The 15579-nt window shown below is 43.7% G+C and overlaps 1 protein-coding gene across 8 annotated transcripts in view; it reads left to right on the top strand.

Annotated features, from left to right (window-relative positions):
- The window catches only part of nrxn3a (neurexin 3a), a 2269325-nt gene that overhangs the window by 2028368 nt on the left and 225378 nt on the right, over positions 1-15579 (top strand). For all 8 annotated transcript variants that reach the window (XM_072273216.1, XM_072273232.1, XM_072273229.1 and 5 more), the window contains one exon: positions 10123-10294. In XM_072273216.1, coding sequence (XP_072129317.1) covers positions 10123-10294 — 172 coding nt within the window. The remainder of the gene's footprint in view (positions 1-10122; positions 10295-15579) is intronic.

Raw genomic sequence — 15579 nt, 5'->3', positions numbered from 1 at the left:
GAGGCAGGCTATTGAGAGAGGCGGATCTTACATTAGAAAAGGCAATTGATGTTTGCCGTGCCAGTGAGATCACGTCAAGTCAGGTTAAAGTGCTCAATGAAGAGATTGAAGTGCACAAAATAAAAGACTGTAAAACTGACAAGAGTAGAACAAAGCCAGCTCCACAGGATGATCAGAAGGAAGTTAACTGCAACAGATGTGGTTATAAACATGGATACAGAATATGTCCAGCAATGGTCAGACATGCAAGTTATGCCAGAAAAGGTCCTCCAGGATAGCAATCTCAGGATTGCTACCAGTGCCACGTGCAGGCGGCTTTAGAAATAGTAAGATAGCGCAGATCAACACGTGGCTGAAGACCTGGTGCAGGAGGGAGGGCTTCAGATTTATAGATAATTGGGCAGTTTTCCAGGGAAGGAGGGACCTGTTCTGGCGGGATGGTCTACATCTGAACTGGAGGGGACAAATATTCTTGCAGGTAGGTTTGCTAGAGAGGTTCCGGTGGATTTAAACTAGATACAAGGGGGGAGGGGAACCAGAGTGTAGGAACAGATGTAGGGAAGAAGGAAGAAAAAGAAAATAGTAAAGTTGTTTGCACCATTAGTGATAAACAGAGAGTAAGAAGTGGAAAATTTCTTAAATGCATTTATTTTAATGCTAGGAGCATTACAAGAAAGATGGAGGAGCTTAAAGCATGGATTGATACCTGGAAGTATGATGTGGTAACTATTAGTGAAACATGGTTACAGGAGGGGTGTGATTGGCAACTAAATATTCCTGGGTTTAATTGCTTCAGGTGTGATAGAATCGGAGGGACAAGAGGAGGAGGTGTTGCATTGCTTGTCAGAGAAAATATTATAGCGGTGCTCTGGCAGGATAGATTAGAGAGCTCGTCTAGGGAGGTATTTGGGTGGAATTGAGGAATGTGAAAGGTGTAGTAACTCTTATGAGGGTGTATTGTAGACCACCAAATGGGGAGCGAGAATTGGAGGAGCAAATTTGTAAGGAGATAGCAGATATCTGCAGTAAGCACAAGGTTGTGATTGTGGGAGATTTTAATTTTCCACACATAGACTGGGAAGCCCATACTGTAAAAGGACTGGATGGTTTGGAGTCTGTAAAATGTGTGCAGGATAGTGTTTTGAAGCAATACATAGAGGTACCAGCTAGAGAAGGGGCAGTGTTGGATCTCCTGTTGGGGAATGAGATAGTTCAGGTGACGGAGGTTTGTGTTGGGGAGCACTTCGGGTCCAGTGATCACAATGCTATTAGTTTCAATATAGTTATGGAGAAGGATAGGTCTGGACTCAGGGCTGAGATTTTTGATTGGAGAAAGGCTAACTTTGAGGAGGTGCGAAAGGATTTAGAAGGAGTGGATTGGGACAATTTGTTTTATGGGAAGAATGTAATAGAGAAATGGAGGTCATTTAAAGGTGAAATTTTGAGAGTACAGAATCTTTATGTTCCTGCTTGGTTGAAAGGAAAGGTTAAAAGTTTGAGAGAGCCGTGGCTTTCAAGTGATATTGGAAACTTGGTTCATAAAAAGAGAGCTATCAACAATAAATGTAAATAAATCATAGGATGTATTAGCATTTAGAGAATCATGGTCGGATCAGGGACAGTCAGGGTGGCTTTGTAAAGAGCAGATCGTGTCTAACAAGCCTGATAGAGTTCTTTGAGGAGGTGACCAGGCATATAGATGAGGGTAGTGCAGTGGATGTGATCTATATGGATTTTAGTAAGGCATTTGACAAGGTGCCACACGGTAGGCTTATTCAGAAAGTCAGAAGACATGGGATCCAGGGAAGTTTGGCCAGGTGGATTCAGAATTGGCTTGCCTGCAGAAGGCAGAGGGTGGTGGTGGAGGGAGTACATTCAGATTGGAGGATTGTGACTAGTGGTGTCCCACAAGGATCTGCTCTGGGACCTCTACTTTTCATGATTTTTATTAATGACCTGGATGTGGGGGTAGAAGGCTGGGTTGGCAAGTTTGCAGACGACACAAAGGTTGGTGGTGTTGTAGGTAGTGTAGAGGATTGTCGAAGATTACAGAGAGACATTGATAGGATGCAGAAGTGGGCTGAGAAGTGGCAGATGGAGTTCAACCCGGAGAAGTGTGAGGTGGTACACTTTGGAAGGACAAACTCCAAGGCAGAGTACAAAGTAAATGGCAGGATACTTGGTAGTGTGGAGGAGCAGAGGGATCTGGGGGTATATGTCCACAGATCCCTGAAAGTTGCCTCACAGGTGGATAGGGTAGTTAAGAAAGCTTATGGGGTGTTAGCTTTCATAAGTCGAGGGATAGAGTTTAAGGGTCGCGATGTAATGATGCAGCTCTATAAAACTCTGGTTAGGCCACACTTGGAGTACTGTGTCCAGTTCTGGTCGCCTCACTATAGGAAGGATGTGGAAGCATTGGAAAGGGTACAGAGGAGATTTACGACGATGCTACCTGGTTTAGAGAGTGTGCATTATGATCAGAGATTAAGGGAGCTAGGGCTTTACTCTTTGGAGAAGAGGAGGATGAGGGGAGACATGATAGAGGTATACAAGATATTAAGAGGAATAGATAGAGTGGATAGCCAGCGCCTCTTCCCCAGGGCACCACTGCTCAATACAAGAGGACATGGCTTTAAGGTAAGGGATGGGAAGTTCAAGTGGGATATTAGAGGAAGGTTTTTCACTCAGAGAGTGGTTGGTGCGTGGAATGCACTGCCTGAGTCAGTGGTGGAGGCAGATACACTAGTGAAGTTTAAGAGACTACTAGACAGGTATATGAAGGAATTTAAGTTGGGGGGTTATATGGGAGGCAGGGTTTGAGGGTCGGCACAACATTGTGGGCCGAAGGGCCTGTACTGTGCTGTACTATTCTATGTTCTATAAATATAGGCAGCATGGAGAATATGAGGTGCTCGAGGAATATAAAGAATGTAAAAAGACTCTAAAGTAAGAAATTAGAAATGCTAAAAGAAGATATGAGGTTGCTTTGGCAAGTAAGGTGAAAATAAATCCCAAAGGTGTCTACCATTATATTAATAGCAAAAGGATAGTGAGGGATAAAATTGGTCCCTTAGAGAATCAGAGTGGATAGCTATGTGTGGAGCCAAAAGAGATGAGGGAGATTCTGAACAATTTCTTTTCTTCGGTATTCACTAAGGAGAAGGATATTGAATTGTGTAAGGTAAGGGAAACAGGTAGGGAAGTTATGGAAACTATGATGATTAAAGAAGAGGAGGTACTGGAGCTTTTAAGGAATATAAAGGTGGATAAATCTCCTGGTCCTGACGGGATATTCCCTAGGACCTTGAGGGAAGTTAGTGTGGAAATAGCAGCAGCTCTGACAGAAATATTTCAAATGTCATTAGAAATGTGCATGGTGCCGGAGGACTGGCATATTGCTCATGTTGTTCCATTGTTTAAAAAGGGTTCTAAGAGTAAACCTAGCAATTATCAGCCTGTAAGTTTAATGTCAGTGGTGGGTAAATTGATGGAAATTATTCTTAGGGATGGTATATATAATTATCTGGATAGACAGGGTCTGATTAGGAACAGTCAACATGGATTTGTGCGTGGAAGGTCATGTTTGAGAAATCTTATTGAATTTTTTGAAGAGGTTACTAGGAAAGTTGATGAGGGTAAAGCGGTGGATGTTGACTATATGAACTTCAGTAAGGCCTTTGACAAGGTCCCACACAGAAGGTTGGTTAGGAAGGTTCAATCGTTAGGTATTAATATTAAAGTAGTAAAATAGATTCAGCACTGGCTGGATGGGAGACGCCAGAGAGTGGTGGTGGATAACTGTTTGTCAGATTTGAGGCCGGTGAGTAGTGGTGTTCCTCAGGGATCTATACTGGGTCTAATGTTATTTGTCATATACATTAATGATCTGGATGATAGGTTGTAAATTGGATGAGTAAGTATGCAGATGATACTAAGATAGGTGGAGTTGTGGATAATGAAGTAGGTTTTCAAAGCTTGCAAAGAGATTTAGGCCAGTTAGAAGAGTGGGCTGAAAGATGGCAGATGGAGTTTAATGCTGATAAATGTGAGGTGCTACATTTTGGTAGGACTAATCAAAATAGGACATACATGGTAAATGGTAGGGCATTGAAGAATGCAGTAGAACAGAGGGATCTAGGAATAGTGGTGCATAATTCCCTGAAGGTGGAATCTCATGTGGATAGGGTGGTGAAGAAAGCTTTTGGTATGCTGGCCTTCATAAATCAGAGCATTGAGTATAGGAGTTGGGATGTAATGTTGAAATTGTACAAGGCATTGGTAAGGCCAAATTTGGAGTATTGTGTATAGTTTTGGTCACTGAATTATAGGAAAGATGTCAACAAAATAGAGGGAGTACAGAAAAGGTTTACTAGAATGTTACCTGGGTTTCATCACCTGAGTTACAGAGAAAGGTTGAACAAGTTGGGTCTTTATTCTTTGGAACGTAGAAGGTTGAGGGGAGACTTGATAGAGGTATTTAAAATTATGAGAGGGATTGATAGAGTTGACGTGGATAGGCTTTTTCCATTGAGAGTAGGGGAGATTCAAACAAGAGGACATGAGTTGAGAGTTAAAGGACAAAAGTTTAGGGGTAACATGAGGGGGAACTTCTTTACTCGGAGAGTGGTGGCTGTGTGGAACGAGCTTTCAGCAGAAGTGGTTGAGGCAGGTTCTATGTTGTTGTTTAAAGTTAAATTGGACAGCTATATTGACAGGAAAGGAATGGAGGTTTATGGACTGAGTGCAGGTCGGTGGGACTAGGTGAAAGTAAGAGTTCGGCACAGACAGGAAGGGCCGAGATGGCCTATTTCCGTGCCATAATTGTTATATGGTTTATATAAAGAAATCACTTTGCAAAAATGTGCAAATCGAAGGAGCACGCAAGGAAAATCATGCTGTGGAACAGAGTGAGGGCAATAGTGACATGTTCATTGGCACAGTTAAAGTGGAACAGGAGGTCTGCATCAAGAATATTGACAATGCAAAGATGGAGGATGAAGATGATTGGACTCAAGATCTGATAATAAATAGGAGGAATGTGACATTTAAGCTTGACACTGGGGCAAAGTGCAATGTAATGTCAGCAGAAACATTCAACTCACTGGACATCAGAGGAAGACTGAGAAAATCCACCTGCAAGCTTGTTGCATATTTCGGCCACGAGACGGCGCCACTGGGCAAAAAAGCACTCACCTGTGTGTACAAAGGTCAAAAATACAAGATCAAGTTTAAAATAGTACAGCAACATGTTCCAGCCATACTGGGCAAAGCAACATGCACAAAGCTAGGTCTAGTGAAGCGAATCTATGGTGTTGAAAAAGAAAATGACATTCTCAAAGACTTTGATGACTTGTTTTCTGGATTAGGATGTTTACCAGGGAAACAACATATCCAGATTGATCCAACTATTGCACCAGTCATGCATGCACTGAGAAAGATTCCAGTAGCTCTCAAGGATCAAGTAGTAGAGGAGCTACACAGAATGGAACAGCTGGGAGTCATAACAAGACAAATAGAACCAAGCGACTGGGTGAATAGTATGGTGACAGTGGTCACAGAAAAAAAGACGAGGATTTGCATGGATCTACAAGATCTCAACCAAGCACGTTAAAAGAGAGCACTATCCACTGCTCACGGTTGAAGAGGTTGTCTCCCGCCTGCCTAATGTGAAATACTTTTTGGTATTAGACGCAAATCAAGGTTTCTGACAAGCTGGATGAAGAAAGTTCCAAATTATGCACTTTCAACACGCCCATAGGGAGATATCATTTCCTGCGTCTACCCTTTGGAATTTCTTCTGCATCAGAGGTATTCCAGAGATCCGTGGCACAAATGATTGAAGGCCTGTGGTGTATGGATCACGAGCACTTATGGACTGTCAACGCCAATATGCTCAAATCGAGAAGGAATTATTCGCCATAGCTTATGGGTGTGAGAAGTTCCACCAATATGTATATGGCAAAGAAATCCAGGTTGAGAGTGATCTCAAACCACTTGAGAGCATCTTCAAAAAGCCACTCCACCAAGCTCCTATGAGGCTGCAAAAGATGCTTCTCAGGCTACAGAGGTGCACTCTCACAGTCACCTATAAGCCAGGAAAAGAACTGCACATCGCTGATGCTTTGAGCCGTGCTTACCTCAAAGAGCAAAAGGAAGAGAGCTGGAGGTCAACTGGGTTAAACCTCAGCTACCCATCTCTGAGAAGTTGAACATGTTCAGCAAGTGACTGCAAATGATCCTGAAATGCAAATGCTAAGAGACATTACAATGAATGGATGGCCAACAGAAAGAAAAGGTGTTCCAAAGGAAATGCAGAAATACTGGACATTTAAAGAGGAAATCAGCTATGCATCAGGACTAATGTTCAAAACGGCAAAACTCATCGTACCAAACCAAATGAGACAGGAAATGCTCAAGGGATTCATGAGTCACACCTGGGGATAGTGAAATGCAAAGAGAGAGCAAGGGACATTCTCTAGCACAAAATAATCTGCAGATGCTGGGGTCAAAGCAACACCCACAACACACTGGAGGAACTCAGCAGGTCAGGCAGCATCCGTGGAAAAGATCAGTCGACGTTTTGGGCCGGAACCCTTCATCCTGACGAAGGGTTCCAGCCTGAAACGTTGACCGAACTTTTCCACGGATGCTGCCCGACCTGCTGAGTTCCTCCAGCGTGTTGTGAGTTTTGCAAGGGACATTCTCTAAGGGCCAGGCATGTCAACTCTGATAGAGGACATTGTATCTTAGTGTGCTGTCTGTAATGAAAACAAAAACAGCAATCCAAGAGAGCCTCTGCTTCCCCACCCACTACCAGGAAGACCATGGGAGAAGATTGGCACAGATCTCTTTCACTACAATGGTGCAGAATATCTGCTTTGTGTGGACTACTATTCAAAATATCCGGAGATCACCAAGTTAAGTGACACGTCCAGTCGAGTTGTCATTACCGCAATGAAGTCAACATTCACAAGACATGGTATTCCAGATATTGTCGTTAGTGACAATGGTCCACAATATACCAATGGTGAGTTCAGAGGGTTCTCAGAAAGCTGGGAATTTCAACATGTTACTCAGTCCAGGGCACACTCAGTCTACTGGACAAGCAGAGAGAATTGTACAAACTGTCAAGAACATGCTCAAGAAGGCACAAAGCAGCAACGGTGACCCTTACATTGCTCTGCTTGAATATCGCAACACACCGATTGACGGTGTGGGGTTCTGTCCTGCACAGCTGTTGATGGGACATCGTCTGAAGTCCAAACTGCCAACATCCACAACTCTACTGACTCCTGAAGGTAATGCTCAAGTACATGACAAGCAAAAGTACAAGCAAATAAAGCAAAAGAGCTACTGTGACAGACATACAAGACAGTTGCCAGATCTGCATACAGGTGAAAATGTCAGAATACAGAGAGGAGACATTTGGCAACCAGCTGTGGTTGTGAACAGACATCAGCAACCAAGATCCTTCATAGTTCGCACGCTGGATGGAAGAGTCTACAGGAGGAACAGGAAGCATCTGCTGAAGACAGTCGAGAGGGAGTTTCCACGTACAGATCCACAGGACATTTCCACAGATACAGACATGGAAAAAAACGACACCAAGAGTGATGCAGACCGCAAAGACACAGAGGTCACTCGAGAGACTGACATTGATGAAGGACAAGCACAGTCACAGTTGTATCACACACGGTCTGGGAGACAAGGCAAGCTTCCAGCTAGATACAGAGACTAGACATACATACAGTCTCACACAGTTTGAGGCAGTCACACGTCATGGTTGTTGCTCTGTAAGAAGGGCACACCTAGAGGCATTGTTTTGGTAATTCACAGTGTTGTAAAAGAAAAAAAATCTTGAGAAGGGGGATGTAATGTATTGTGTGAGTATTCGTAGCGTCAGAGTGTGTATGACGTCAAGACATAGAGAAGTAAAAAATGGAAGCCTGGTGAATAAATGTGGTTGTTCAATCTACAGCGGTGTCCGAGTCACATCAATATTACAGCACCAGGCACTGGTGACAGCAAATTTAAAGAGTATTGTATACAGCTCTGGTCAGCTACCTACAGGAAAGATACAGTATCAATGAGCTTGAAAGAGTCCAGAATAAATTTACAAGAATGTTGCCAGGACTTGAGGTCCTGAGATATAAGGAAAGGTTGAAAAGGTTAAGACTTTATTCCCAAATCCACAGGAGAATGAGTGGAGATCTTATAGAGGTTTGCAAAATGATGAGGGGTATGGGTAGAGTGAGTGTATGCTGGCTTTCTCCCCTCAGGTTGGGTGAAACAAGAACTAAAGGGAATAGATTTAAGGTGAAAGGTGAAATATTTAAGGTGAATTTGAGGAGAAACTGCAGTTAAACAAAGAGGCATTTTGAAAGCTCTTTGGTGGCCTGTAGTGTCACGGTTAGCATTATTAGATTGGGGCTGTCTGTAAGAAGTTTGTACGTTCTTCCTGTGAACACATGGGTTTCCTCCAAATGCTCTGATTTCCTTCCACATTTCAAAGATGTAAAGTTACTGTTAGTAAGTTGTGTGCATGTTATGTTGGCATCAGAAGCATGACAACATTTACGGGTTGCCCCCAGAATATCCTTAGTATAGACAACGTATTTCACTGATTGTACATGTGACAAACAATGTTAAACTTCATCTTTATAAATATACCCCAGGGAATCCTGATCTTCAAACTGCTCCTCCCTCACTTCCATCTTCCTACCCCTGCCACACGCCCCAGGCTGACTGAGTTACAGACGCAGCAGCGTGACGCTATCACATCGCCAGTGACCCAGGTTCAATTTCCACCGCTGCCTGTAAGGAGTTAGTACATTCTCCCCATGACCACGCTGCTTTCCCGGGGTACTCCAGTTTCCTCCCACACGCTCAAGACGTATGGGTTAGTGGGTTAGTTGGTCATGGGCTCACTGGGCCGGAAGGGCCTCTTCCTGTGCCACATCTCTAAATAAATAAAATAAAGTCCGTGAAGTGGTTCAGGATGTCCTCAAAGAAGTTACAGATTATTTTAAGAAAACATTTGTTCCAGTCGATAGACTCACTTCAAATTTTATTGCTTCAAACAAAGAACTGATTTGTTACAGAGGAGACACTAATTATTGAACAAAAGGAATATTATGAGTATGGTAATGGTCTGAGCCAAATTGATTTGCTTTGCTCTGTCCACTGAAGTGCTGCACTAGACGATTCATTCTCCTGAATTAGCTCTTGCACTGTATAGCCTTCATATTTTTCAAATCAATAAGGGTCTAAGTGCTTTGCTTATCTCTCCTTAGACTTCCGCCTGCGATTACAAAGATGTCAGAACTCCTTGGCACTTGCAATTAATCCATTCCTCTCAGTCTTCTCAGTTCTGGTGTCCACCTCTAGGGGAATCTTCCACGGAGGTTCCACTTGACTGTCAGAGCTATTTCCCAGGGGGATAAGTTCTGCTTCCCGTCTCCCGCCTGGCCGAACTTCCAGGATTATCCTGGATTAATTTCTCCTGCTGGCAAAGGCTAGAGGGAATGAAGCATTGAGAGAATTGTGTCTCTCTTTTACTTTGTTTTTTTAACTGCTTTCAGTTATTAATAGACATGTAGGATCGGTATCAGAATTGTGACATCCTGACCTTGGTGTTGTCCGTGTGTGGAATTTGCCAGTTCTGCCTGCGACATTGTGGGGTTCCCCCTTTGAAGCTCTGTTTTCCTCCCACATCCCAGAGCCTGTTTGTGCCAGTAGGTTGATTGGCCACAATGGATGGCCCCAATTTGGGGCAATTTGTTGGGAATGTAAGGAGTACATGATGTTAATGGTTTCCATCACTTCATTGGCTGAAGGGCCACTTTCTGTGCTGTATGAATCTAATGCAGGAGGTGGACACCCTGGTTTCTGCACAGTGAGATCCCACCAATGGCCAAATGACTGAAGTTCAGTTCCCTCCCATCCTGGTCTCTGCTTTCACACCTGAACCATAATTTCTTTTCATTCAGGCATTACAGCAGTATCACCTGTTCCCTGGATAAGAACCCCACCACCAGCATGCAGGTGACCACCGGTGAATTCCACACAGAAGCTGTGACCTGCCAGGCTAATGAAGTACTTCCTATCTTTATTTTTTCTCAGGAACAAGGCAAGATCAGTGTCGTCTTTAATGTGGGAACAGAAGATATTGTCATCACGGAATCCAGCAACGTGGTGAACGATGGGAACTATCATCTGGTCCGCTTCACCAGGAACGGGGGCAACGCGACCCTTCAGGTGGACAACTGGGCTGTCAATGAATTCTATCCTTCAGGTGAGTGGTGTTTGCCTTGTCCCGTCCCTCCACTCCTCAAAGAGTGGACACTTTTGAAACTGTCATGCAATAGTGATGCAACAGGAGTACCAAGTCCCCGTTTGTCGGACCCGATGGCTGGGAAATGGACCTCTCACTCCCTCTCTCCCTGGAAAACTATTGCGAGGAACAGCTGAGATACAGTTAAGGGCTAGTAAGGGAAACATGAGGGAGAAAGAAAGATGGGATAAAATGGAGTCTGGGTTTGAGAAGACTTGTGTCGAGTACTCGTACCCATATAGAACTGTGGTTTTGAATGGACAGATTTGTGTAGAATACTCATACCAATATAGAACTGTAGTGTTGGATGGACAGATTTGTGTAGCATACTCATACCAATATAGAACTATAGTGTTGGATGGACCAATTTGTGTAGAATACTCATACCAATATAGAACTGTAGTGTTGAATGGACCAATTTGTGTAGCATACTCATACCAATATAGAACTGTAGTGTTGGATGGACCAATTTGTGTAGAATACTCATACCAATATAGAACTGTAGTGTTGAATGGACCAATTTGTGTAGCATACTCATACCAATATAGAACTGTAGTGTTGGATGGACAGATTTGTGTAGCATACTCATATCAACATGGAACTGTAGTGTTGAATGGACCAATTTGTGTAGCATACTCATACCAATATAGAACTGTAGTGTTGGATGGACCAATTTGTGTAGCATACTCACACCAATATAGAACTGTAGTGTTGGATGGACAGATTTGTGTAGGGTACTCATACCAACGTAGAACTGTAGTGTTGAATGGACTGGCTTGTGTTGGGTACTCATACCAACATGGAACTGTCGTCTTCAATGGACTAGTTTCCCTGCTGTAAATTCCTTGTAAATCCAGCGACATGGTAAACAATGGGAACTATCATCTGGTCCACTTCACCAGGAACAGGAACAATGTGACCCTTCAGGTGGGCTTCAACTGGGCCTGTGGGATAGCATCGTGATTAGCTCAGTACTGTTACAGCGCCAGAGACCTGGGTTCAATTCCCACTGCTGTCCGTACGTTCTCCCCATGACCGCGTAGGTTTCCTGCAGGCACTCTGGTTTCCTGCCACATTCCAAAGACGTACGAGTTAGTAGGTTAATTGGTGATATTGGGCGCCATGAGCTCATTGGGCCAGAAGAGCCTGTTACAGTGCTGTATCTCTAAATAAAAAACAAATTCAATAAAATACCATTCATGAGACTAAAAGACATAGGAGCAGAATTAGGCCATTTGGCCCATCGAGCTTGCTCTGCAATTGATGTATGAATTCAAAGTCGAGTTTATTGTCACATGCACAGGTGCAATGAAAACTTACTTACAGCGGCATCAGAGACACAACGTTCACAAGAAACTATAAACAAAACATAAATTATACAAGTGATTATACACAGATTTCTGTTTAATTATACAAATGAAAGAGAAATTAAACAAGAAAGAATGCAATGAGAACAAATGAAAAGTCCATTCTGGTGCAAAGTGGTTAAACTGGTCATCGGGTTGCTACGCTGAGGTATTGGTGTGCCGGTTGGTTAAAGAACTGAATGTATGAACCATGTGTCGATGAAAACTCCCTGCAGTCAAAGTCAAAGTCAAGTTAGAGCTTGTTGTCACGTGCACAAGTACATGTACAGAATGCACAGGTTCAACGGAAAACTTACTTGTAGCAGCATCACAGGCACAGAGTGTCTGAGACACAACATTCGCAATATGACAATAAATTAAATTACGCAAAATTGTACTAGAAAGGACACAATTATAACATTAAATATCCTTTATAGTGCAGATTTTTTGAAGTGGTCATAGTGTTGCTATACTGAGTTCACGATTAGGGTTGTGCAGGTTGGTTCAAGAACTGAATGGTTGACGGGAAGTAGCTGTTCCCGACCCTCTTTGTGTGGGACTTCCTGCCCAATGGTAGCTGTGAGAAGAAGGCACGGCCCAAATGGTGAAGGGCTTTGATGATAGATGTTGCCTTCTTGAGTTGAACTATGCCGAATTTTAATGGTCAGGCGGCGTTAGACATATGATAAAATGGTGATAATGACTACATTAAGTAAAGCCAGAAGTGCCTGCTTTCCCGCGTTGAAGGACACATTCAAATACCAGTTATTCCTCAAGACCAAAGTCTGAATATTCCAATCCATAGCTTATGGGGCTGCACAATACCATAGCACATAGCGCAGTCACTTTGCAGCACTCGCTATCACCTATCAAGGTTCGATCCCTACCACTGTCTGTAAGGGGTCTGTACATTCTCCCCATGACCATGTGGGTTTTCTCTGATTGTTCCGGTTTTCCCCCTATTCCAAAGACATATGGGCTATGGTTACTAAGTTGTGGGCAGACTATGTTGACATTGAAAGAGTGACAACACTTGAAGGTAGCCCCCAGTATAACCCTCGATCTGTGTTGGTCATTGACACATTTCACTGTATATTTTGATGTACATGTGACAAATAAAAGTAATCATTTCTAAAGATCTATAGTCTACATTAACTTGTCTGCATGCTAAAAAGGCTCCTGGTCCTCCAAGTAACGAGCATCAGAATTGGAAGCAGCACGCACAAAATGCTGGGGCAACTCAGCAGGCCAGGCAGCACCAATGGAAAAGAGCAAACAGTTGACGTTTCGGGCCGAGACCCTTCAAAGGAAGGTGGGGGGGATGGGGGAGTCAGAGTAAGAAGGTTGGGGAGGGGAGGAGGTAGTAGGTGATAGGTGACATCAGGAGAGAGGCCAGGGTGAAGTAAAGAGCTGGGAAGTTGATCGGTGACAGTGATAAAGGTGTGGAGAAGGGGATTCTGATAGGAGAGGACAGAAGACCGTGGAAGAAAGGGAAGGGGGAGGGGCACTAGAAGGAGGTGATGGGCAGGTAGGGAGATAAGGTGAGAGACGGAAATTCCCTCACCATTTGAGAGAATGTGTTGCTTGTGTTTGTTGCTTTGGATTTCCAGCATCTGCCGATTTTCTTGTGTTTGAGCACCAGGACTGGTACAGGCTGGACTGCCACAGCTTCCTTTGAAGGAGAAGTTTGGTTTGGGAAATGATGCCAGACATGATGCTGGGGAGAGATCAAATTCGACAAGGAAAAAAAAAATCCCATTTAATGGAAGAGGTTTGATGGCCCCTAGAGAGGCAACTTACTTCGTTGGGGCAACTTACTTCTTTGTCCATTTGGATAGCTACGTGAACACCTCTCAAGTTCCTATTAAAATCAGGATCCATTTTATTTATTTATTTACACATAATAAATAACAGCCCTTTGCAACCCAATGAACCCACACTACCCAATTACGCTCATGTGACTAGAAGAAGAAAGTCCTTAACTCCAAGTGGAGTCATCGGGGCGCAGTCTTTCTTATTTTTACGAGGCCGAGTTGCTAGCTCGACGCTCAACCCAGCGCGGATAGAAAGCGTGCAAGGGAGCCGGCTGGATTCGAACTCGAGAGCCGTCACTCCGAAGTCCAGCGCTGATGCCACTACGCCACCAGCCGGCCAACCCATGTGACTAATTAACCTAATATCCTGTACTTTGGAGTGTGGGAGGAAACTGGAACACTTGGTCACAGGGAGAACAAACAGTGATGGATGTCCTTACAGACAGTGATGGAAAAGAACTCAGGCCTCCGGCACTGTTATCTCGTTACTCTGACTGCTACGCTACCGCACTGCCCACAACAATTGTGCTTAAACACAACAATAAACAGGAAGCTGCTTGTTAAATTAGTTTAGGGTTTAGTGAGTGACAGTGGTGTTATCATAATGATGCCAGGCTAGTCTTTTATTTTTTAATTTATCACTGATATATGTCATGAAGTTAGATGTTTTGTGGCAGCAGTACAGTGCAAGACATAAAAAATGACAAGTGCAGCAGCTGGTATAAGTCTTTACAGCACCAGCGATCGGGGTTCAATTCCCACTGTTATCTGTAAGGAGTTTGTACGCTCTCCCTGTGACTGCGTGGGCTTTCTCCAGGTGCTTCAGTTTCCTCCCACATTTCAGAGGCGTACAGGTTAGTACATAGTGAGCTTGCCATGTTGGTGCCGGAAGCGTGGTGACACTTGCGGGCTGCCCCCAGCGCGTCCTCAGACCGTGCCGGTCACGGAAACAAATGGTGTATTTCACCGTATGTTTGGATGTACTGTACATGTGACAAATGAAACTAATCTCTGCACTTTAAATAAAGTAAAATAAATAGTGCAAAAGGAATATTCCAAGGTAGTAAACATGTAAGTCTGTCCCCAATGCACCCTAGTATTTGGTTCCCCAGTCCTAGAAAAAAGATGGTGCACATTGACCCTATCCATGCCCCTCATGGAGGAGCGCAGAGTGGAAAGAGTGACAGAAGCTGCCAAAGTATAAGATTCAAAGTACATTTATTATTAAATGTGGAGGTAATAAAGGGCTCCAGTTGATGAAATATGACGGGAGAGGAAGGCGGAGCATAGAAACAAATAAGGGAGGGAGAGGAGGGCAGATGGGAACCAGTAGGAAGAGTGTGGGGGAAATGGGCAGATAGGTGGAGGAGGGGAAAGAGGCAAGTTGATGGGGACTGGGGTGAGTGTAGAAGGAACTAGGTAGATGAGCAAGAGAGTGAAATGAAACTGAGTGGTAAGACAGAGAGAGGGAACATCAATAGGAGAGTTCTAGAGGTCCAAACATAGATAGATGGGACCAGCTCAGTGGGCAACACGGTCAGCATAGATGAGTTGGGCTGAAGGGTCTGTGTTCATGCTATATGACTCTATGACTGTTCTGGGACTGATTGAACCTTTCCCGAGTGATCAGAAACTTTCATGCAGTTCACCGGTTTGAATTTTGGAGATATGGCAACAGAGTTTCTTCTCTCATTTTGGCCAGCTTCCTTTAGGTTTTTTAAAAAATTCTCACGACGACAATTGCAGCAAAGTTTTCCAACTCAGTCAGTCTTCATTGAGGAGGGGTTAAAATGTCAATTTAAGATGGAACAGTCAACACTTCAGGCACAAAGCTGCAGCGTTTAGATGAAAACTCACAAGGGACGATAGCATCCCAGCCTCATGCTGTGTGTTCTTCCAAAGGCGGGAGTTGTGGTGATAAAAATAACATATTGTTTCCTGAAAAGTCTCTCTCACAGGCTCTGAGGATCAATATTGCTTTTGTGAAAAAATATCACACTACTTTTTTCCACTGTTGAGCTTGAAAAGAAACAAAACACTGGTGTATTTATGGCAACACCTACATTCTTCTCAGAACTTAGAGGAG

This window comes from Mobula birostris, chromosome 1, assembly GCF_030028105.1.
Source record: "Mobula birostris isolate sMobBir1 chromosome 1, sMobBir1.hap1, whole genome shotgun sequence".
Taxonomy (NCBI): Eukaryota; Metazoa; Chordata; class Chondrichthyes; order Myliobatiformes; family Myliobatidae; genus Mobula; species Mobula birostris.
Note: the sequence above shows the minus strand (reverse complement) of the source record. Positions and strands in the feature narration are given on the sequence as shown.